Source organism: Bos indicus x Bos taurus, chromosome 20 (assembly GCF_003369695.1).
Source record: "Bos indicus x Bos taurus breed Angus x Brahman F1 hybrid chromosome 20, Bos_hybrid_MaternalHap_v2.0, whole genome shotgun sequence".
Classification (NCBI taxonomy): domain Eukaryota; kingdom Metazoa; phylum Chordata; class Mammalia; order Artiodactyla; family Bovidae; genus Bos; species Bos indicus x Bos taurus.
The window spans coordinates 36,827,577-36,849,263 of record NC_040095.1 but is presented as its reverse complement, the minus strand read 5'-3'; the positions used below and the strand labels follow the sequence as shown (position 1 = coordinate 36,849,263).

The 21,687-nt window shown below is 39.6% G+C and overlaps 1 protein-coding gene across 8 annotated transcripts in view; it reads right to left on the bottom strand.

Annotated features, from left to right (window-relative positions):
* CPLANE1 (ciliogenesis and planar polarity effector 1) overlaps nucleotides 1-18,689 on the bottom strand; it is a 108,576-nt gene extending 89,887 nt beyond the window's left edge. For 7 of the 8 annotated variants that reach the window (XR_003507146.1, XM_027519906.1, XM_027519910.1 and 4 more), the window contains exons 1-14: nucleotides 17,679-17,780; nucleotides 15,592-15,718; nucleotides 13,979-14,114; nucleotides 13,741-13,860; nucleotides 13,122-13,354; nucleotides 11,957-12,063; nucleotides 10,595-10,751; nucleotides 10,066-10,169; nucleotides 6,645-6,827; nucleotides 4,162-4,411; nucleotides 3,534-3,689; nucleotides 2,584-3,353; nucleotides 1,789-1,997; nucleotides 1,505-1,585 (exon numbers count right to left, since the gene is read on the bottom strand). Coding sequence is in view for 7 of the 8 variants with exons in the window: in XM_027519906.1 (XP_027375707.1) it covers nucleotides 1,505-1,585; nucleotides 1,789-1,997; nucleotides 2,584-3,353; nucleotides 3,534-3,689; nucleotides 4,162-4,411; nucleotides 6,645-6,827; nucleotides 10,066-10,169; nucleotides 10,595-10,751; nucleotides 11,957-12,063; nucleotides 13,122-13,354; nucleotides 13,741-13,860; nucleotides 13,979-14,114; nucleotides 15,592-15,672 (2,587 nt within the window). In the remaining variant the exon portion in view is untranslated. Of the gene's footprint in view, nucleotides 1-1,504; nucleotides 1,586-1,788; nucleotides 1,998-2,583; nucleotides 3,354-3,533; nucleotides 3,690-4,161; nucleotides 4,412-6,644; nucleotides 6,828-10,065; nucleotides 10,170-10,594; nucleotides 10,752-11,956; nucleotides 12,064-13,121; nucleotides 13,355-13,740; nucleotides 13,861-13,978; nucleotides 14,115-15,591; nucleotides 15,719-17,678; nucleotides 17,781-18,585 lie in introns of those variants that run through there. The other variant, XM_027519907.1, reaches the window with a different exon arrangement.
* Nucleotides 18,690-21,687: the final 2,998 nt, after the last annotated feature.

The window sequence follows — 21,687 nt, the reverse complement described above, 5'->3', positions numbered from 1 at the left end:
CCTCTTCAACTGACTAATTTTCTTGCTTCTAGGTAAAACCCACATCTCTATACCACACTCCAACAAATGGCCCTCTGTAATGTACCAAAGTGATCTTTCCAAATGGCCTATACTTATTTGAAAAGTACTCTTTCTGTATCTTAACAGATCCCACTATCTTCAGGATAAAACCTTAATCCCATGGCACTGCATAGTATCTTCCCTTATCATCTATTCTCTCCTCTCACTTCAGCGCTCACCACCCTATCCTCAATATTACATATGTTTCAAATAACCTGGTCAACTACTCGCAATTTACCAAACTGCCATAGTTTCTCATGTCTTCTTGCTTCTAGAGTGCTATATCCTATGTTACACCATTTCCACTCCTTCACCTGAACAATTTTCACTCAGTTTTACATGTCTGTTCCTCCAGGTTTTCTCCAGATTGATGTTTGCACTCCAGTTCAGACCATGCCCTCTCCCAACAAATACCATAAAGCATAATGAGAAACATGCCAGTTGTTCATGCAATCTATCCTCCACACTATGGGCAATTTGAGGGTAAACTTGTTTATTTCAGTTATTCTTATTGTCTAACACACATAGCAGGCCCTCAATACATAGCCACAGCAGCCAGAAAATAAATTTAATAATTAGCTAAACCTGACCAGTAGTGGAAGTCAAGGTTAGCTTCACAGCCACTGGCTAAAAACCTCTATCATCTTATACCCTCAGCCCTATATCATAAAAGCTATCACCAGTTTCTAGAATCCACATCCCTACTGTCTCATCAAAAACTCCATGTAGCCCCATAATAAGTCTAACTCACAGGAAATTCTTAAAGTTGAATTACTTAAGGGCAGAGAGCCTTAGCTCAAAGTTTCTATAAGTTGGTATTAGAACCTTATTTGACTCATAGTTTCTCTTGTAGATGCTGCTGCTGCTGCTAAGTCACTTCAGTCATGTCCAACTCTGTGCAACCCCAGAGACGGCAGCCCACCAGGCTCCCCCGTCCCTGGGATTCTCCAGGCAAGAACACTGGAGTGGGTTGCCATTTCCTTCTCCAATGCATGAAAGTGAAAAGTGAAAGTGAAGTCGCTGAGTCTTGTCCAACTCTTAGCGACCCCATGGACTGCGGCTCACCAGGCTCCTCCGTCCATGGGATTTTCCAGGCAAGAGTACTGGAGTGGGATACCACTAAATAACACTTTTTTTTAATTTAGGATTTAAGTCTCTTTTTTACCCATTACCAATCAATCACAGGTTCCATCACTAACCAAAAAAAGGACAGAGGAGTCTTATCTACAGATAGGATAAAAATTTCTTGGTGCTACAAATTCCAAGACTAAGAATAATTTTAAATAACTATTTCTAACACACAAGGTACCTACAGTATGTATTTTATTTAGGCATTAAGAAATTGTCAGTTCTCGGAAATCTGAAATTATTTTAAGAAGAGCAGCATGCTAAAATATGGTCCCATGAACATCATGGCAAGTAATATTATTTTAACACCCCCTACCTTTCTCACAGGTTTCTTGTAGAGCTTTCTTCCATATTTGAACAGATTTTTCATATGATCCTAATAGGAAACACTCTTCCCCTACAAAATTTTTAACCAACAGTTAGTCCTGGTTAATTAAATTACTTTATGAAAATTTACTTGTTTTAAAATTTAGTGGATATAGTGCAGCCAGAAATTATTTTGAAAAAAAAACAAATAATTACAACCAATCAATAAACTCAAAGCCCAACAACCTACTATTGCTTACGCCTGGGGTTAGAAATTGTTTATAAGATACTGACCATTGATAGATTTAAGTTCTAAGGTCTGGTTCAAGCGAACTCCAGCAGTCTGCAGTTCAGCCTGTATATGGCATAACAGGGACTTGACAGCTGACGTTTCACGTGTCATCTTTTCAGTTAACTGCACGCCATCTTCAGGAACTCTTTGACTTAATTGCATTTGATACCATAAAGTCTTTCTGTACAATATTCTCCAGAGAACAATCAATCTGCACACAGAATGAGGTAATCATAAAAATCAAATTTCAGACTAGGGATAAGAATGAGTATAGCCTTTTTTTAGCCTTTACGAAGAGTATAGCTAATGAATATAGCCTCCTCATTAGTCTTTTTCTCTCCACGTATTCTTCCCTGAGGTAATAATATGCATATAACTGATCAGGTTCAAAGATAGCAAAAAGTCAAAAAAAAATGCACATTTTTTAAACTTTCATAAATGCTTTAGATACCTGAGGTCATTTTTTCTATAGTGCTTATTTAAATCAAAATCTTTCAACAGTATCATGATTGCCCATGACTAATAAAATAATGTGTGCTGAAAAATGTTTGGCATAAATCCTAAAATACTTTTAAATAACATAAAATCTATGACGCTGAGAACTAACAGTACAAGATTTCTTTTGGGAGTGATAAAAATATTCTGGAATTTGTGCTACTCGTTCTACAACCTTGTGACTATAATAGAAATGACTGAATTGTAGCCTTTAAAATAATGAATTTTACAGTATGGGAATTATATCTCAATTTTGAAGAATCTACAATGCTGATGGTCTCCTAACAGTGAAGTCATTGTACCTGTGTCCTGGCTGTTGCACAAAATTTAATACTTGAGGATGAATCTTGAAAGATGAGTTCCAAGACCAGTTTTCCCAAGATTCACTGTCTTGAAACATTTGAAAAATGGGTAACACCAATGAGTCTTGCTTTGCTCTTCTACTTCCATCAGCTGATGCTGAAATAACTTCAGGCTGAAGACTGTACACACCATTTAAATGATCAGCTACCATTCTGAGTAAATGAAAACAGGCTAAAAGCTTCTCTGAGAATAACTGATCCTGTTGTTGCTGTGTTAGCAAAAGCTTTATAGTATTTGAGGTCAGCTTCACCAAATGTCCTACATCTTGCTTGTATCTCATATCCCAATACTGGATTGATAAACACTGATGAAAAAGTTGAAAGATACAAAGTACCCATGTATTATGTTTTGAGCTCTTGCTTAAAAAAAGATAAAGTTTGGGAAAAGGACATTTTATAAACTGAAGAATATACAAAAAATGAGTGATACAAACTACTGTGTAGTTTAACATTAAATTTTTTTCTGCCACATTTTTTGAAATTCCTATAGTCCATGCTGCAAGGAGATTTTTCTGGACAGAGTGCAGTTCTATAACAGTTTTATCTGTCTCCTCAGTATTATCTTTTGCATGTACTGTATCAAACATAGAAGCAAATTCCAATCTTCCCTCCTCAACACTACTAAATAACAGATCATTTTTTTGGTTCCAAAAAGAGAATAAGTTGTTTGGAAAACATCTGCCATCATCAGTTTCTTCTGCTTCAAAATCCTAAAACATGAGAGAGAAAAAATTATTATTAATATTAATATAGTTTAATTCCTTACAAGTAGAATCAGTTTAGTGCTATCAAATTTCTCTTCTCTTTAATAACAGGAAAACAAAATTTGTTTCTTGGAATAAAATCAGTACATAACTGTTCAAAATAAATAAAACATTGCTAACAAGTACCTGCAGATCTGCTGTTTCTTCATTTAACTTCAATGTTTCTTCTGCTTGCAAGAATTTGGGAACAGTAGAATCAGCTACATTTTCATTTCTTTGGTGCTTTAACAAGCTAGATCTTAGGGAATTCAGTGATCGCAAGTTCAGACCTTTGCCTTTTGGCTATAGAAAAAGATTTCCAAGAGCAAAGTTTTATCTATAGTGAAGTGAAGTTGCTCAGTCGTGTCCAACTGTTTTCAACCCCATGGACTGTAGCCTACCAGACTTCTCAGTCCATGGGATTTTCCAGGCAAGAGTACTGGAGTGGGTTGCTATTCCCTTCCCCAGGGGATCTTCCCGACCCAGGGATTGAACCTGCGTCTCCCGCGTTGTAGGCAGACGCTTTACCCTCTGAGCCACCATGGAAGCTTTATCCATAACTGTACTACAATTATAACTTCTACAGACAAGTGTATGCAATCCAAGGACACCACTGTCAGTACAGTTTTAAATTTAAAAAGACCGAGAATGTTGACATTCAGTAGGAAACAACACAATACTGAAAAGCAATTATCCTTCAATTAAAAATAAATAAATTAAAAAAAAAAAAGACTGAGAAGCCAGCTTTTATTGATGGTACCAAAAAGCACCATACCTTACACAGTATCACACTTTCGTATGTTTTCTCAAGCCTCTGCGTTGAATCAAGTAGAAGGGATCTCATGAGCACTGATGGAGACAGATTATCAAGAAATCGAAGGGTTGTGACCATGTATCCATCAGAAATAATGAGGTAGGGTAATCGTGAGTGTGCTTTTATAGAGAATCTCTGTCTCATAGGGTCACTATCTGAAGCTGATGAATCTACAGAATTATTTGAATCTTGAAGTGTAAACTGCTGTGGTCTAGCAAACAAACATCAAAATTCAAGAATTAGTGAGAGGAAAATCTTTTAAAAAAACAATTACATTATTCCAAAGGAAAAAAAAAACACAAACATTTCAGAATGATGAAAAAGCAAGCAAATTAAACAGAAAAATATTAAATGTGCACAGATCTGTGAGGAAAACATAAGTAATTAAATAATACAGAGGTTGGTGGGGTTTTTTTAATTTTCCCAGAATTGTGACATTTACTCTATTGTCTGTAATATTGCTTGTAATCCAGTTTTATATCTCTTTTTGAAAAAAACTGAGGCAGTTATTTTTACTATTAAAGACAGTTTAGCTGTTAACTTTCTTTCTTATCATATATTTAAATATCCTTGTAAGAATATAAATAGGAGCTGTGAGTATTCTTGTTATTAAGAAACATTTGGAGAGGATGGTGATGAGTAAAATTTTATCAGCTTAAGGTTAAATTTGACTGAGTTTCCATATAAATGTAGTTATTTATTGTTATAGTGGTATACCTAATTCTGAATACTTAATATCAACTGATTACTTAACATCACTAATTATTAACTTTGGGGCTTTATAAGTATATACTTAGTATCATTAATTATTAACTTTGGGGCTTTATAAGTATAAAGAGAACAGAGAACCAAAATATATTTTTTTCTGGTTAGGAAAATAATTAACTACAGATTATATGAACCAAATGGCCCACAACAGAAGGTTGGTTTTAGAAGGTACAGTCTACAAAATTTATAAAACCATTAAAAAGTGACTCCATGGAAAGATGTATAAGACATACTGTCAAATCAAAAAAGCAAAACAGTAAACAGCATATATCATATAATTTATTTTGCTTTAAAAAATAAATTAATACTGTTATTGCACATGTTATACAAAATTTTCAAATTAAGAGGACAACACACTAAAATGCTAATAATTGTTATCTCTAAGGAATAGGATTACAAGTCTTTCACTTTCGATAGTATTTAGTTTTGTGACATTTGATTAAGCTTTTAAAAATAATGAATATGTATTACTTTTGTAATCAGAAAAAAAAATCCATTCTGAAAGATCCTAAATACTAATTTTTAAGGAAAATGTGAGGAAAATTTAAGTCAATTAGGAATCAGACCATAATAAGGAAAAACACTTTCACTGCAGGAAGTGACAAGTTTTCCCATCATAATTATCTATTGCTAGAAATAGGGTAAAATTTTTGTTAAATATAACCAAGGACACATCCCTCCTCAGTTTTCCTTCTGTAAAGCAAAGGTAATGGATTAATTTCAAAGACCTTTTCCAATTTTTTATTTTGTAAACAGCTATCTTATGTGTCTACCCAACATCAATAAAAACAAATATTTACTGAGCTCTTACGTTATGCCAGAACTGTGCTAAAGCAATTTAAAATTATTTATTATCTTGCTTCATTCCTTCAAGTCTAAGAGACAATTACTGCCATCTTCGTTTCACAGTAGAAGAAAATGAGGCTCAAAGAGTAACTTACCCAAACTCACACAACCAATAAGTAGAAGAACCAAGATTTGATTCTTGATCTGACTCCAAAGCCAAACTGCTACGTGATCTCACAATTTAAAATTTAAATATGGCTGAATTCTAAAGTCTACTATCCATTTCCAACAACTTTCCCCTTTTTTCCCTTTGGGAAAAAAGTAGATACATCCATGGGTGCTCAGTCGCTTCAGTCAAGTCTGACTCTCTGCGACCCCATGGACTGTAGCCCGCCAGGCTCCTCTGTCCATGGGATCCTCCAGGCAAGAATACTGGAGTGGGTTGCCATGCCCTCCTCCAGGGGATCTTCCTGACCCAGGGATCAAATCCATGTCTCCTACATTCCTGCACTGGCAGCTGGGTTCTTTACCACTAGAACCACCTGGGAAGCCAGATACAGCCACATGCCAAGTTAATTTTTATCTAAGTGCTCTGCTTTTAAACAATAAAAGACATCACATTTTTATTAATTTTTATATCAAAGAAGTTACATTTTTAATGCTGTTAAATATTTAAATAACATATACTTACATAGTCACATTGTCAAATTTTCACCAGGATTAAGCAACAAAAAGAAATAGAAGAAAACTATAAATAAACAGATATTGAGATGACAGACTCAAAGAAAGGATGTTTGAAACATGAAATTATATTTTAAAAAAATACACAGTAAAGTAATACCAAAAGAGAAAAACTTCTGTAAATAAATTAAGTGATTCAAATATCTCACCTATATGTTATTAGTGGGTGAAGAGGAATAAATTCTGCTGGCCCAAATTCTATAGAGCAGCCAAATGTAATTAACGTTAGCAATTCACCGTGGCAGGTCAATAAAACCAGGGAGCCACGTTTTAACACACAAGCCAGAAGAAGACTATCGTGAGTCCAGCTGACATCACCTACCCAGTATGACCTAGAAAAAGCAAAACAAGATGTTTAGAAAGGACCCTCTACAATGTCTCTAACAATTTATAATGGCCAAGAAGGGGTGAGATACTTCAAAAAATAAGGGCAAAAGAATGAATAGTAGGCAAATGTCACATACATTTTGTGTATCTTACTTCCCAAGAAATAAGTAAGAAGAAAGGAGTTTGCTCATAAACATCTAGTTCATCAGTTCAGTAGTTCAGTCGTGTCCGACTCTTTGCGACCCCATGAACTGCAGCATTCCAGGCCTCCCTGTCCATCACCAACTCCCGGAGTTCACTCAAACTCACGTCCATTGAGTCAGTGATGCCATCCAGCCATCTCATCCTCTGTTGTCCCCTTTTCCTCCTGCCCCCAATTCCTCCCAGCATCAGAGTCTTTTCCAATGATTCACCTCTTCGCATGAGGTGGCCAAAGTACTGGAGTTTCAGCTTCAGCATCATTCCTTCCAAAGAACACCCAGGACCAATCTCCTTTAGAATGGACTGATTGGATCTCCTTGCAGTCCAAGGGACTCTCAAGAGTCTTCTCCAACACCCTAGTTCAAAAGCACCAATTCTTCGGCACTCAGCTTTCTTCACAGTCCAACTCTCACATCCATACATGACCATTGGAAAAACCATAGCCTTGACTAGACGGACCTTTGTTGGCAAAGTAATGTCTCTGCTTTACAATATGCTATCTAGGTTGGTCATAACTTTCCTTCCAAGGAGTAAACGTCTTTTAATTTCATGGATGCAATCACCATCTGCAGTGATTTTAGAGCCCCCAAAAAACAAAAGTCTGACACTGTTTCCACTGTTTCCCCATCTATTTCCCATGAAGTGATGGGACCAGATGCCATGATCTTAGTTTTCTGAACGTTGAGCTTTAAGCCAACTTTTTCACTCTCCACTTTCACTTTCATCAAGAGGCTTTTTAGTTCCTCTTCACTTTCTGCCATAAGGGTGGTGTCATCTGCATATCTGAGGTTACTGATATTTCTCCCGGCTATCTTGATTCCAGCTTGTGCTTCTTCCAGCCCAGCATTTCTCATGATGTACTTTGCCTATAAGTTAAGCATCTAGTTCACACAACATACCAAGCAGAAATTTACTTACATTCATAAACAAATCATAAGATGAAAATACTACCTAAAAATGTAAAGCTTTTAATTCACTTACATTATAGTCAGAACAACTTCTAATCCTAGTGATATCCATTACTAACATCTATCAGTAGATTTTGAAGGTCAATACCATGCCTGTCTCTCAGGAGCCTGCCAGGGCTCCACTCAAGAGCAGATTCCCTCTTGCCAAAGCCATCTTTACCACTCCTTAACTGTCTGAAATATTAATATTTCTTTCATGGGGACAGAAAATAGCTCCTTCTCATTTAAATGATGGACACCCTAAGTCAAACAGACCACTGAATTGAGACCAGAAAGGAAATTTGGGGAAGAGAAAGAAAATAAAAATGTACGGCTGGATGAACCTGAAAACTCTGAAAAGTCAGAGAACAGCAGAGAAGTGTTCAGAAAAGGAAATTAGAAGAATCCAAGAGGAAGAGGAAATCTTCCTACCCTATAATCCTGCATAGGTCCCTTGCCATCCAAAATCACCACTTACGGTGCTGTCCACCCATATGCAGAGAATGCCAACTTTGTTTAAAAGGCTAAAAACACCCCAGCCTGAGTATATAAAATGATCTTCCCAACCCAGGATTCTTCATTTCAGTCTAAGTCCAGTATTTCTCTACCTAATCATAATCCTACTCTTCCTAAGAAAACATAGAAAGAAATAAACGAGAAAAGAAAATGTGTTCAAGTATCTTCCACCCTATCAGACCCTTCCTGAAAGGACTGAAGGCTTTCCTTATATAAAGTGAAGTTGCTCCGTGGTGTCTGACTCTTTGTGAATCCATGGATAGTAGCCTGCCAGGCTCCCTTGTCCGTGGGATTTTCCAGGCAAGAATACTGGAATGGGTTGCCATTTCCTTCTCTAGGGGAAAGTGAAATTGCTCAGTTGTGTCCAACATATAAAACAAACTTTAAAGTCTATCAAGCACAAATGCTAAAAGCTGCATTATCTATCTAAATATCTATTTGTTGTTGTTGTCTCTCAGTCATGTCCAACTCTTTGCAACCCCATGGACTGCAGCACGCCAGGCTTCCCTGTCCTTCACCATTCCCGGATTTTGCTCAAACTCATGTCCATTCAGTCAGTGATGCCATCCAACCATCTCATCCTCTTTCAACCCCTTCTCCTCCTGCCTTCAATCTTTCCTGGCATCAGGGTCTTTTCTAATGAGTCAAGTCTTTGTATCACATGGCCAAAGTATTGGAGCTTCTGTATCAGTCCTTTCAATGAATACTTAGGATTGATTTCCTTTAGGATTGACTGGTTTAATGTCCTTGCTGTACAAGGGACTCCAACATCACAGTTTAAAAGCATCAATTCTTCGGCGCTCAGCCTTCTTTATGTTCCAATTCTCACATCCATACATGACTACTGGAAAAACCATAGCTTTGACTATATGGACTTTTGTCAGCAAAGTAAAGTTGCTGCTTTTTAATATGCTGTCTAGGTTGGTCATAGTTTTTCTTCCAAGGAGTAGGTAGATTTCATGGCTGCAGTCACCATCTGCAGTGATTTTGGAGTCCAAGAAAACAGTGTGTCACTGTTTCCATTGTTTCTCCATCAATTTGCCATGAAGTCATGGGACCAGATACAATGATCTTAGTTTTTTGAACATTGAGTTTTCAGCCAGCTTTTTCACTCTCCTCTTTCACTTTCATCAAGAGGCTCTTTAGTTCCTCTTTGCTTTCTGCCATAAGGGTGGTGTCATCTGCATATTTGAGGTTATTCATATTTCTCTCTGTAATCTTGATTCTAACTTATGCTTCATTCAGCCTGGTATTTCGCATATACTCTGCATGTGAGTTATATAAGCAAGGTGACAATATACAGCCTTGATGTACTCCTTTCCCAATTTTGAACCAGTCCATTGTTCCATGTCCAGTTCTAACTGTTGCTTTTTGACCTGCATACAGGTTTCTCAGGAGACAGGTAAGGTGGTCTGGTATTCCCATCTCTTGAAGAATTTCCCATCTCTTAAAGAATTCTTTTTAAGAATATTTGTTGTGAAAATATCTATTTAGACACTACTTATCATAGCCTTAAACTTATTAAACTATTAAAAAAGTAAAAGAAAAACACTATTTAGAAATAAAAACAAATCCTTACCTGACAAGAGTAGCTGGAACCACAGGATTCTTATTACTACATCCTTTAAGGCTACCATAGAGAGTAACAAAATTCAGTGTGTTTATAAATAATACCTGAGTTGCCTAGAAAGAGAAAAAAAAGACAACAAAACAATTAAAATCATTTTACTTATATTTCTGAAGACCTAGAGATCTATTATATCAACAAACTATCTTGTCTTTCCCAACTGGCAAGACAATACCAACCATCCGTAACTCTTTTCCCTTTCACACTACATTTTAAGAATATCAGTCACCACTTTGCCCCTCTTTCTTCCTTTTCCATTATCCTCTTTTTGCTTCTGAAGGTCAAATTTTGAGAATTATGGCACCTAATGTAAATAATGTTACCAATTTACAAAGTGAAGTTAGATCAGAATATACCAATGTAAAGAACATAAAGTAGTATTAAAAAAAAAACAAACATATTCAAGGGGGAAAAAAATCTCTAAACTGAACTATACTCTCTCTTTTACAGCTTACTCCCAAGAGAGATCACATTTACTGACCTTTGGGTCTTTCTGATTAAGTGTTACTGCCAGGGTAAGTCCATCTCTTGAAAATGCAGAAATCAGAGCTCCCCTTGACTTCACTGACTCACATTTAGGGATCAGACTGCACAGAAGGCAATCCTGCTGAGCCCACTGAACATGATATGACAGTGATCTAAGAAAGGAATGAAATAATTGAAAACAGGAAGTATAGTAACTTTCATATTAATACATATTTCATTACAGAAAATTGATGGGTCCAGCTATATTCCTTCATATGCATATATATTTGGGGTCTCTTAGCAACTGCTCACAAGTTTTATCCAGGGCACAAAAGAGCAACTGCTAACTAAACAAGGTAAGTCCATATCAGAGTTTTGTATTAATGGCATGTCCTACGCCAACCCCAAACACATGTGCATCCACTAAAAGTTTAGATACACATATTTCTACATTATTACAAATATTTCTGGGCTTCCCTCATAACTCAGTCGGTAAAGAATATGCCTGCAATGCAGGAGAACCAGGTTCAATTCTTGGGTCAGGAAGATCCCCTGGAGAAGGGAATGTCAACCCTCTCCAGTATTCTTGCCTAGAGGATCCCATGGACAGAGAAGCCAGGCAGGCTACTGTCCATTGGTTCAAAAGAGTCAGACACAATTTAGCAACTAAACCACCAAACCTAGTTGTACATTTAAGATTTGTTCATTTGACTTTATATAAATTACACCTGAATAAAGTACTGCTAGCATAAGAAATAAAGAAAATAAACAGAAAAAAAAAATCTCACTATTTTAGTAAATCTTAAGTCATTATATGCTTTTAAATGCATTCTATTTCATTGGGCTTTTTAAAATAAATAAAACTTTTAATTAAAAAAAAAACAAGAGAATTTAAAAGGTATGGTAATAAATTCAAGTAAGTTACATCCTTTTCAAAATTCAACTGAATTAGTTTTCAAAGGAGTTTTTTATAGTCTTAAGATAAGACCATAGCCAGCCTTACCTTTTATGTGTTCTCAATTCCAAGAAGGAAAACAAAATAAAAACAAGAAAAACTTTCTGTAATAAACAAGTAAAATGAAAAGTAAAGAAACAGAACAATACTTATAGGGACAAACGATTTGTAAAGTCTCAAAGGTCAATGTTCACATTTCATTTACTGATCTTATTATGTATTTATGGGCCAAAAGATATTATAATAATGTTTCAAAAGGGACAGAAGAACTTCCCTGGCAGTCCAGTGGTTACGACTCTGCACTTGCAATGCAGGGACTGTGGGTTCAATTCCCTGTGGGGGAACTAAGAAGATTCCATGTGCTGTTCAGAATGGTCAAAAAAAAAAGATAGAAAACAAGAAAGAAGGAAACATTTACCTCACCTTACAGGTGTAAATACATTTTCATGCCACCGAATTGCTAGAAATGTTAACTTCAGGCATTCCCCGGAATAGAAAGTAAATGAACACAAGCAGCAGTCTCCAAATAACTGTAGATAAATTTCATATACTTTAGTATATAATAAATCTGAAAATAAATCAAGAGGATCTAGAAACTGTCATACTGAGTGAAGTCAGAGAAAGAGGAATATCGTATGATATCGTTTTTATGCGGAATCTAAAAAAAAGTGATACAAATGAACTTGTTCATAAAACAGATTCACAGACTTAGAGAATGAATTTATGGTTACCAGGGGGAAGAATGATGGGATAGTTAGGGAGTTTGGGATTAACATGTACACACTGCTATGTTTAAAATAAATAACCAGCAAGGAAAATAGAAAATAAACTCATGCATGAAAGAACAGAAAAACAAGCAAAAAAACAGCCCCACATTTTCTCATAAGTAAGACAAATGAAATATATCAAGAACCTGCTTATACTTTTATTCTTAACATATAGCTTAACATTAAGCTAAACACTAAGAAATTTATTTCTGAGCCAGAAGCATATCTCAAATGGGAAATCAAGGTGCAGTTACTCTCTTAAGAAAACACTGCCATTTACTCTGGCTATATAACTGGGAATATTCTTATATATTTATTTTTCTCTTCTTTTATGGTTGCATATTATTTAAACTAGGGCATATTCATGGGGTAAATAACAGAAGTTCAAAACACAATTTTTAACAATAGCAAAGTGGGTAAAAACATATGCGTCAACACATACAAAGTATATCACACAGCTATTTAACATGTCTTTTAGTTAATAAATGTGTTATTTACTGGGAATGGGCTACTTAATATCACCAATTCTAGTTTCTTTTTTTTATTATCAAGCTAGTTATATTCTAAAACTAAGGAAAAGTAAAACTAGGGGAAGACCAAGGAAACTCAAAGTTCAAACCACTTTTAATAAAATCTTTTAAAATGGGACCAAGAAATATAAAAATACCTTTTCCACGATAATTTCACCATTACTACAATTAATGATGACTGGAGATATACAGCTATCATTACACATTCTGCTCAACAGCTTCCCAGAAAGTGTCTGCTCTTAGAGTCTGAGGTCTCCACTTCAAGAACACCCTGTCTGATTTGGAATTTACCTCATTTTTTATAAAAACAGCATGCACTACCGCTTCTTTATCTTCAGTGGAAGGCAAAGGAACTGCTTCTTCAGGCATGATCTGGGACCACTGGCCCACCAAGGAAAGGCTTTTGGAAGATAAACCATTCTTGAATTCCAAATGTTCCCAAAGGAATATGCATCCAGAAGGAGTCATAAGCAGAACTCTTTTCCCATTGCCAGATACATACAAGTACAGTCTGGAAGAGCTTGCTAAAAAAACAACAACAAAGTTACTAAACCTCTGAAGTCAGAATTCCTGCAAAAAAGTACAAATTTTATCTATTCTGACAACAAGGAACCTAAATGAGGTTTCCATTCAGAAAGAAAAACTAAGGCATTAATAATAAAAGTACAAATAATATTAACACTTAATCATGTACTCATGTGTGATACTAGGAACCCACTTCTATCACAGGTATGTTAGGTATGCCAGATTTTTCTTCCTCAAGATGAACCTTAGTGTTACAAATAACCAACATCAAAAAATACTTACAGATACATGGAAATACATACAGATATTTACAAAAGCAGAGGTATATTTCTTTTCCTTCTATATATCAAGTTAAATCAATTTAAACAAACAAAAAAACTCCCACCTACTGCAGCTTTAATCATGTCCTTAGGCTTTTCAGTTGCTGGTATAGTTTTCAAACAATCTTGATCTTTGTTCCAGAGGAAAACCTCCCCTGTGGTGAGTACCCCAGCCAGCCAGGCATCTGTTTTCAAAACGGAAACACAATGCTTACAGTCTAACAAATTCCTTAATATTACCCCAAAAATTATTTTTAAAAGCACAGTTAATCTAGCCCTTTGACAATATCAGTACTACTCAACCGTTACTGGACGTTGTTAGGAGTGTAACATCCTTCAACAAAGGCTGAAGACTGGGGATTTTCTTCTTTGTCCTTCCTGAGAGCAAATTAATTTCATTTACGGATTTATCATCCAAAAGAAAAACAGCTTCATTTTCCTAGGAGAAGAAATACATGGAAACTTAAGAGATGCCAAAGTTAATTCAGCCACCTACGTAAGTTATCACAGAAAGGAAAAGAAAGTGACATCTAAGAAAGATGGTATATTTGTACTACACACCATAAAATGAACAATAAGGGCTTTTGTAAAAAACAGTTTTATTTATTTATTGGCTGCACTGGGTCTTCACTGTGGCTCAAGGGCTTCTCTAGTTGTGGCACGGGGGCTTAGCTGCCCAGTGGCAAGTGGGATCTTAGTTCCCCGACCAGGACTCGAATCCACATCCCCTAAACTGGAAAGTAGATTACTGATCACCTGACCATCAGAGGTCCCAACAATAAGGCTAATTATGTATCCTGAAGATGTTTTCATTCTATCTTAAAAGTATGTCTTATTAGAATTACTAGGTAGGATGACCTAGTACTCACACTGAGATTTATTTGAACTTTAAAATTATAGGAGTGTCTTCCAATTCTGCTAGCCCAAACTGAGATATCTGCTGTTAGCTCACCGATCTGAAGAGTAGTATGGGCAAGTTTTAAATTATTTACTTAAATAGACATGGCTTCTCATTTCTGAAGCAGTAGCATGTGCTCCTAGACTTCAGTTTTAGAAAACATCCAGAAAATGTTCTGAGCTTCCTGGAAACCTTCCAGGCTGCTTCATCACCTGCGTGGGTATTCCAAGATTCACCAGGACATGAAACTCCCCAAACATGTGCCCTTGCTCAAAAAAGACTCTGTAGATGCAAAAGCCATGCTCATTTTCAACAACGGCAGAGAGGTTTTCTGGCTGGGCAATCTCAAAAACTGGGACTTGCAGGGTGAAGAAACTGTGTCCCAGAATTCCCAGGAGAGCCCAGAAGATGAGAGTGAGGATGATACACCATCCCAGAACACCAACAGCAAAGCAACAAAGGATGGTGAAGAAGATGAAGCAGGTGATGGAGAAAAGGAGCAAGAAAGTGATGAGAGAGGTGACAAATGTGATCAGACCACAGAAAGACTGATGCTCCCTCCCCACCTCTGCCAGCCTCCTACCATGCAAATACACAAAGTCCTGTTCAGTGGGCAAGTGATCCTTCTGCAGATGCTATTTTATTTTTTAAAGGCTATTCTTCAATCTTCGGAGAAGGCAATCGCACCCCACTCCAGTACTCTTGCCTGGAAAATCCCATGGACGGAGGAACCTGGGGGGCTGCAGTCCATGGGGTCGCTAGGAATCGGACACAACTGAGTGACTTCACTTTCACTTTTCACTTTCATGCATTGGAGAAGGAAATGGCAACCCACTCCAGTGTTCTTGCCTGGAGAATCCCAGGGACGGGGGAGCCTGGTGGGCTGCTGTCTATGGGGTCACACAGAGTCTGATACAACTGAAGCGACTTAGCAGCAGCAGCATTCTTCAATCTTAGAGGCAAAGCACACATGTAACACATATTACAACTGATACTGTACAACTGAAGAAAAACTTACCTGTCCCAACCAGGAGACTCGTGGCCAGGGTTTTTTGTGCTTGATACTGGTTGAAGTCAAAACTTCTAATCTTATCTCCATGCTTGTTAAGATATCAAAGACCAATTAAGTCAAAAGTCACAAGATGCTGTAAAAATCAAAACAGAAAAAAAATGATAAGACCCCATAATAGTTACTGAAGATTTTAAGAGTTTTCATAAAGTTTTAGTAAATGACTTTTTCATTAGCTCAAGTTAACTCTCTTTTTAAGGTAAAATGCTGACACTTTATTCAGTATCTAATCTTGAATAGTCAGGCAAAAGGTGTTTGCTTTTTTGATAAGTTATTCCTCAGACTATGAAAATAAACACAAACTTGAAGAATATCTTGACAATATAGTTTCTATGTGATTACTTTCTCATCTTTCCAAAGATGACCACAAAAATACCCCCTACCCCATACACTCTTCTTACACTGACTTTAACACTCCTCTCTCTCACTGAGAGCTCTGGTCTATGCCTCATCCCTTGAAATTGGGTGGTTTTTTACTACTTTGACTAAGACTAAAATGGAAGTGAGGCTATGCATTTCACAACGCTAGCTCATACAAGGCAATACATCATCTACCTTGTGTGTGTGCGCTTATTAGCTCAGTTGTGTCTGACTCTCTGCAACCTCTACAGCCTGGCCAACTATAGTCCGTCAGGCTCCTCTGCCCATGGGATTTTCCAGGCAAGAATACTGGAGTGGGTTACCATTTCCTTCTTCGGGGGATCTTCCCAACACAGGGACAGAACCCACATCTCCTACATCTCCTGCATTGGCAGGCAGATTCTTTATCTCTGAGCCACCTAGACCGCCCCACACCTTCTACCTTACTCCTGGAATAATTACTGTTGAAGCCTTCAATCACCACATAAGCAGTCAAACTACCCTAAGCCACCGAGCTCTAAGAAAGTCCAAACTAGACCACACAGAAGCGAAGCCCTGAAATAATATGATGTAAAGATGTCCAGCAAGGCTCCATGCTGGGTATGGGGATGGTTTCAATAGAGGCCATGACTCGTTTGTCAGAGCTCTACTGGGGTGACAGGAACATAATCTTGGGTGAATGGTCCATTCTTGAGTGAATCTTGGGAGGATGATCACTGAGGGAATGTGACACAGTGATGTGGAGCCAAAGTGAGGACACAGAAGCCATAATGAAAGGGATCCCACAGAAGAAACTGAGGACACTTTGAGCATCAGAACAAATTACAGTAATGGATTTAAAAATCCATGGACTAAAACGGGAAACCATGAATCCATATAATCATAAAAAAGTAAATTATTAAATTGAATATTTGATGCAAAATGGTATATTTACATTGTTTCAAAATATCCCTATAAAATACTCATTAATTACAAAAGACAAAAGAGTAACTTCACAATGAAGAAACTGGGCAGATTCCATTGTATCTAAGGATCACAATGAAAATAATCAGAATGGGACAAAAGGAAATCACCTGCCACCTAACAGTTAAAAGGAGAAAAACATCTGTGATGACATATGTACAAAGGAACATAATCTGAATCTAATCACAAGTAAATATCAGGCAAACCCAAACCAAGGGACATTTTACAAAATAACTGATCGGTAACGTTCAAAAGTTTTAAGGTTATGAAAGTTGGGAAAAGATTGAAAAACTAGTCCCAAAGAGAAAAACCTGACAACTACACGCAGTCAGTAAATTGTACACTTTATGTTTGCACTATAAAGGGCAATATGGGAGAAACGGAAAAACCTGAATAGAAAGAGAAACTGAGGATTAGATGACTGTGACAGATGAATGTTGATTTTCTGATTTTGCTGGTTGTCTTGCACAGGCCACGGGTATGATGCGGGCAGGGGGGCGGGTGGGGGAGGAGTCTAAGACACTGCATGCTGCGCGGCAAAAAGTAAAGGATAAAAACTAGTTCATCATTTCAAGAAGTAAAGACAGAGCCCTACAGAATTTGATGATGGATGGCCTTCTGTCTCTTAAAGCTCCGAAAATCACCTCCTGTTATAGAGCGAAGGTTATTTGTGCTGTATACCGACTGGCACTAAAATCACTAATGGTACCTACAGATGTGTGTGCTTGGAAGCTCAGTCCTGGCTGACTCTTTGCGACCCCATGGACTGTAGCCTCGGAGGCTCCTCTGTCCATGGGATTTTCCAGGCAAGAATACTGGAGTGGGTTGCCATTCTCTCCTCCAGGGGATCTTCCCAACCCAGGGATCAAACTTGGGTCTCTTAGGTCTCCTGCATGGGCAGGCGGGTTCTTTACCACTAGCGCCACCTGTGAAGCCTCCAGACGGATACTAATAAACACCACGAAACACGTCAAATTAGTTACTGGACGACAGAGATAAACTCGACCACACAAAATATGTGAGGAGGAGAAATAGGTTAAGTTTTACCGCACCCCGCTCCCCGTATCTTAATTTAAAACACACTGGCAAAAGCAATTTCCAGAGGAATAATCCAAGTTGTTCGGTGGTTTGCACCACAGACGAGCCTAAGAAATCACGTCCATTCCCCGGCGCTCAACTTATCCCCCACCAATGTCACACACAGGAGTTGGCCCACGACCACCTCTCATGAGGCATCCCCAGGGACCCCTCTGAGATTCCCTACCGGACCGTGCGGGGCAGCGCGGGCCTCCACCCCCGCGAGCTGCCACCGCGGCGCCCACCGGGGACCGGGCAGGAGCTGGAGGACACCGGGCCGAGGTGGAGCCCGAACCGGACTTCGTTCCCAGCCAGCCGAGGGCGACCCCGCACCTCCGTGAGGCTGAGGATGCTGCGGCCGGAGAACGACGCCGGGGTAGCGGGTAGGGGGCTGGGTGGGGCGGGGGATGGCGGGGCAGGGGAGGTAGCGGGCGCGCCAAGACTCGAGAGAGTGAGGGGGCGGAGGAGCCCGAGGACGCGGCGGGCCGGAGGGCAAGGGGAGGAGGCTGGGGCCGTGCGAGACGGGACTCTGCGGGAAGTTACCTCCGCCAGGGCCTGGCCCGTCCGGGGCAGGAAGGCACGGCGAGGCCGAGATGAAGGAGGGCGACGGAGACGGGCGGAGCTGCCCGCCCCGACGCAAGCCTGCGCCTTGGCGACGGCGGAGGGCGGGGAAGGGACGCGGGCGAGCGCCGCCAGTGCGCCTGCTCCGCGCCGGCAGGGAGCGCGGGCAGGAGGCTGGAGGCGTTCCCCAGTCTTTCTCTCCGCCGGGTCTCCCGGGGTTCCCGCCCTCGTCCTCCCAGCGGTCCTGCGCCTCCGCTGCCTCCCCGCCTGCGTCTCCTCTGTCCCGCCGCCCGTCCTTCTGCTCAGGGTCTCATCCTGGGCTGCTGGGGTCGTTCTGTTTCACCTCCACGATGTTGCGTTCGTTCCTCTGACACACACCTTTGAGTGCGCAGGCTGTGTGTGGCGCTCTCCAGAAAACCGTTTCAGTTCACTTCACTCGCTCAGTCGTGTCCGACTCTTTGCGACCCCATGAGTCGCAGCATGCCAGGCCTCCCTGTCCATCACCAACTCCCGGAGTTCACTCAAACTCACGTCCATCGAGTCAGTGATGCCATCCAGCCATCTCATCCTCTGTCGTCCTCTTCTCCTGCCCCCAATTCCTCCCAGCATCAGAGTCTTTTCCAATAAGTCAACTCTTCGCATGAGGTGGCCAAAGTACTGGAGTTTCAGCTTCAGTATCATTCCCTCCAAAGAAATCCCAGGGGTGATCTCCTTCAGAATGGACTGATTGGATCTCCTTACAGTCCAAGGGACTCTCAAGAGTTCTCCAACACCACAGTTCAAAAGCATCAATTCGTCGGCACGCAGCCTTCTTCACAGTCCAACTCTCATATCCATACATGACCACAGGAAAAACCATAGCCTTGACTAGACGGACTACTTCTTCACAGTCCAACTCTCACATCCATACATGACCACAGGAAAAACCATAGCCTTGACTAGACGGACTTTTGTTGGCAAAGTAATGTCTCTGCTTTTCAATATGCTATCTAGGTTGGTCATAACTTTCCTTCCAAGGAGTAAGCGTCTTTTAATTTCATGGCTGCAGTTAACATCTGCAGTGATTTTGGAGCCCAGAAAAATAAAGTCTGACACTGTTTCCACTGTTTCCCCATCTATTTCCCATGATGTGATGGGACCAGATGCCATGATCTTCATTTTCTGAATGTTGAGCTTTAAGCCAGCTTTTTCACTCTCCTCTTTCACTTTCATCGAGAGGCTTTTTAGTTCCTCTTCACTTTCTGCCATAAGGGTGGTGTCATCTGCATATCTGAGGTTATTGGTATTTCTCCCAGCAATCTTGATTCCAGCTTGTGCTTCTTCCAGCCCAGCGTTTCTCATGATGTACTCTGCATATAAGTTAAATAAGCAGGGTGACAATATGCAGCCTTGACATACTCCTTTTCCTATTTGGAACCAGTCTGTTGTTCCATGTCCAGTTCTAACTGTTGCTTCCTGACCTGCATATAGGTTTCTCAAGAGGCAGGTCAGGTGGTCTGGTATTCCCATCTCTTGAAGAATTTTCCACATAACCGGCTAATATGTAAACTGTGAAAGTGCTGCACTCGATATGCCAGCAAATTTGGAAAACTCAGCAGTGCTCACAGGGCTGGAAAAGGTCAGTTTTCATTCCAGTCCCAAAGAAAGGCAATGCCAAAGAATGCTTGAACTACCGCACAGTTGCACTCATCTCACACGCTAGCAAAGTCATGTTCAAAATTCTCCAATCCAGGCTTCAACAGTACCTGAACTATGAACTTCCAGGTGTTCAAGCTGGATTTAGAAAAGGCAGAGGAACCGGAGATCAAATTGCCAACATTCGTTGGATCATCAAAAAAGCGAGAGTTCCAGAAAAACATCTATTTCTGCTTTATTCACTATACCAAAGCCTTTGACTGTGTGGATCACAATAAACTGTGGAAAATTCTGAACGAGATGGGCATACCAGACCACCTGACCTGCCTCTTGAGAAACCTGTATGCAGGTCAGGAAGCAACAGTTAGAACTGGACATGGAACAACAGACTGGTTCCAAATAGGGAAAGGATTTTGTCAAGGCTGTATATTGTCACCCTGCTTATTTAACTTACATGCAGAGTACATCATGAGAAACCCTGGGCTGAATGAAGCACAAGCTGGAATCAAGATTGCTGGAAGAAATATCAATAACCTCAGATATGCAGATGGCACCACCTTTATGGCAGAAAGTAAAGAAGAACTAAAGAGCCTCTTGATGAAAGTGAAAGAGGAGAGTGAAAAAGCTGGCTTAAAACTCAACATTCAGAAAACGAAGATCATGGCGTCTGGTCCCATCACTTCACGGCAAATAGATGGGGAAACAGTGTCAGACTTTATTTTTCTAGGCTCCAAAATCACTGCAGATGTTGACTGCAGCCAAGAAATTAAAAGATGCTTGCTGCTTGGAAGAAAAACTATGACAAATCTAGACAGCATATTAAAAAGCAGAGACATTACTTTGCCAACAAAGGCCCAGTCTAGTCAAAGCTATGGTTTTTCCAGTAATCATGTATGGATGTGAGAGTTGGACTATAAAGAAAGCTGAGCACTGAAGAATTGATGCTTTTTAACTGTGGTGTTGGAGAAGACTCTTGAGAGTCCCTTGGACTGCAAGGTGATCCAACCAGTCCATCCTAAAGGAAATCAGTCCTGAATATTCATTGCAAGGACTGATGCTGAAGCTGAAACTCCAATCCTTTGGCCACCTGATGCTAGCAACTGACTCATTTGAAAAGACCTTGATGCTGAGAAAGATTGAGACAGGAGAAGAAGGGGACGACAGAGGATGAGATGGTTGGATGGCATCACCGACTCAATGGACACGAGTTTGAGTAAACTCAGGGAGTTGGTGATGGACAGGGAGGCTTGTCGTGCTGGCAGTCCATGGGGTCGCAAGGAGTCGGACATGACTGAGCGACTGAACTGACTGAATGTGTAAACCTTGAATATTCATTGGAAGAATTGATGCTGAAGCTCCAGTACTTTGGCCACCTGATGCAAAGAGCCTACTCATTGGAAAAGACCCTGATGCTGGGCAAGATTGAAGGCAGGAGGAGATGGGAACAAC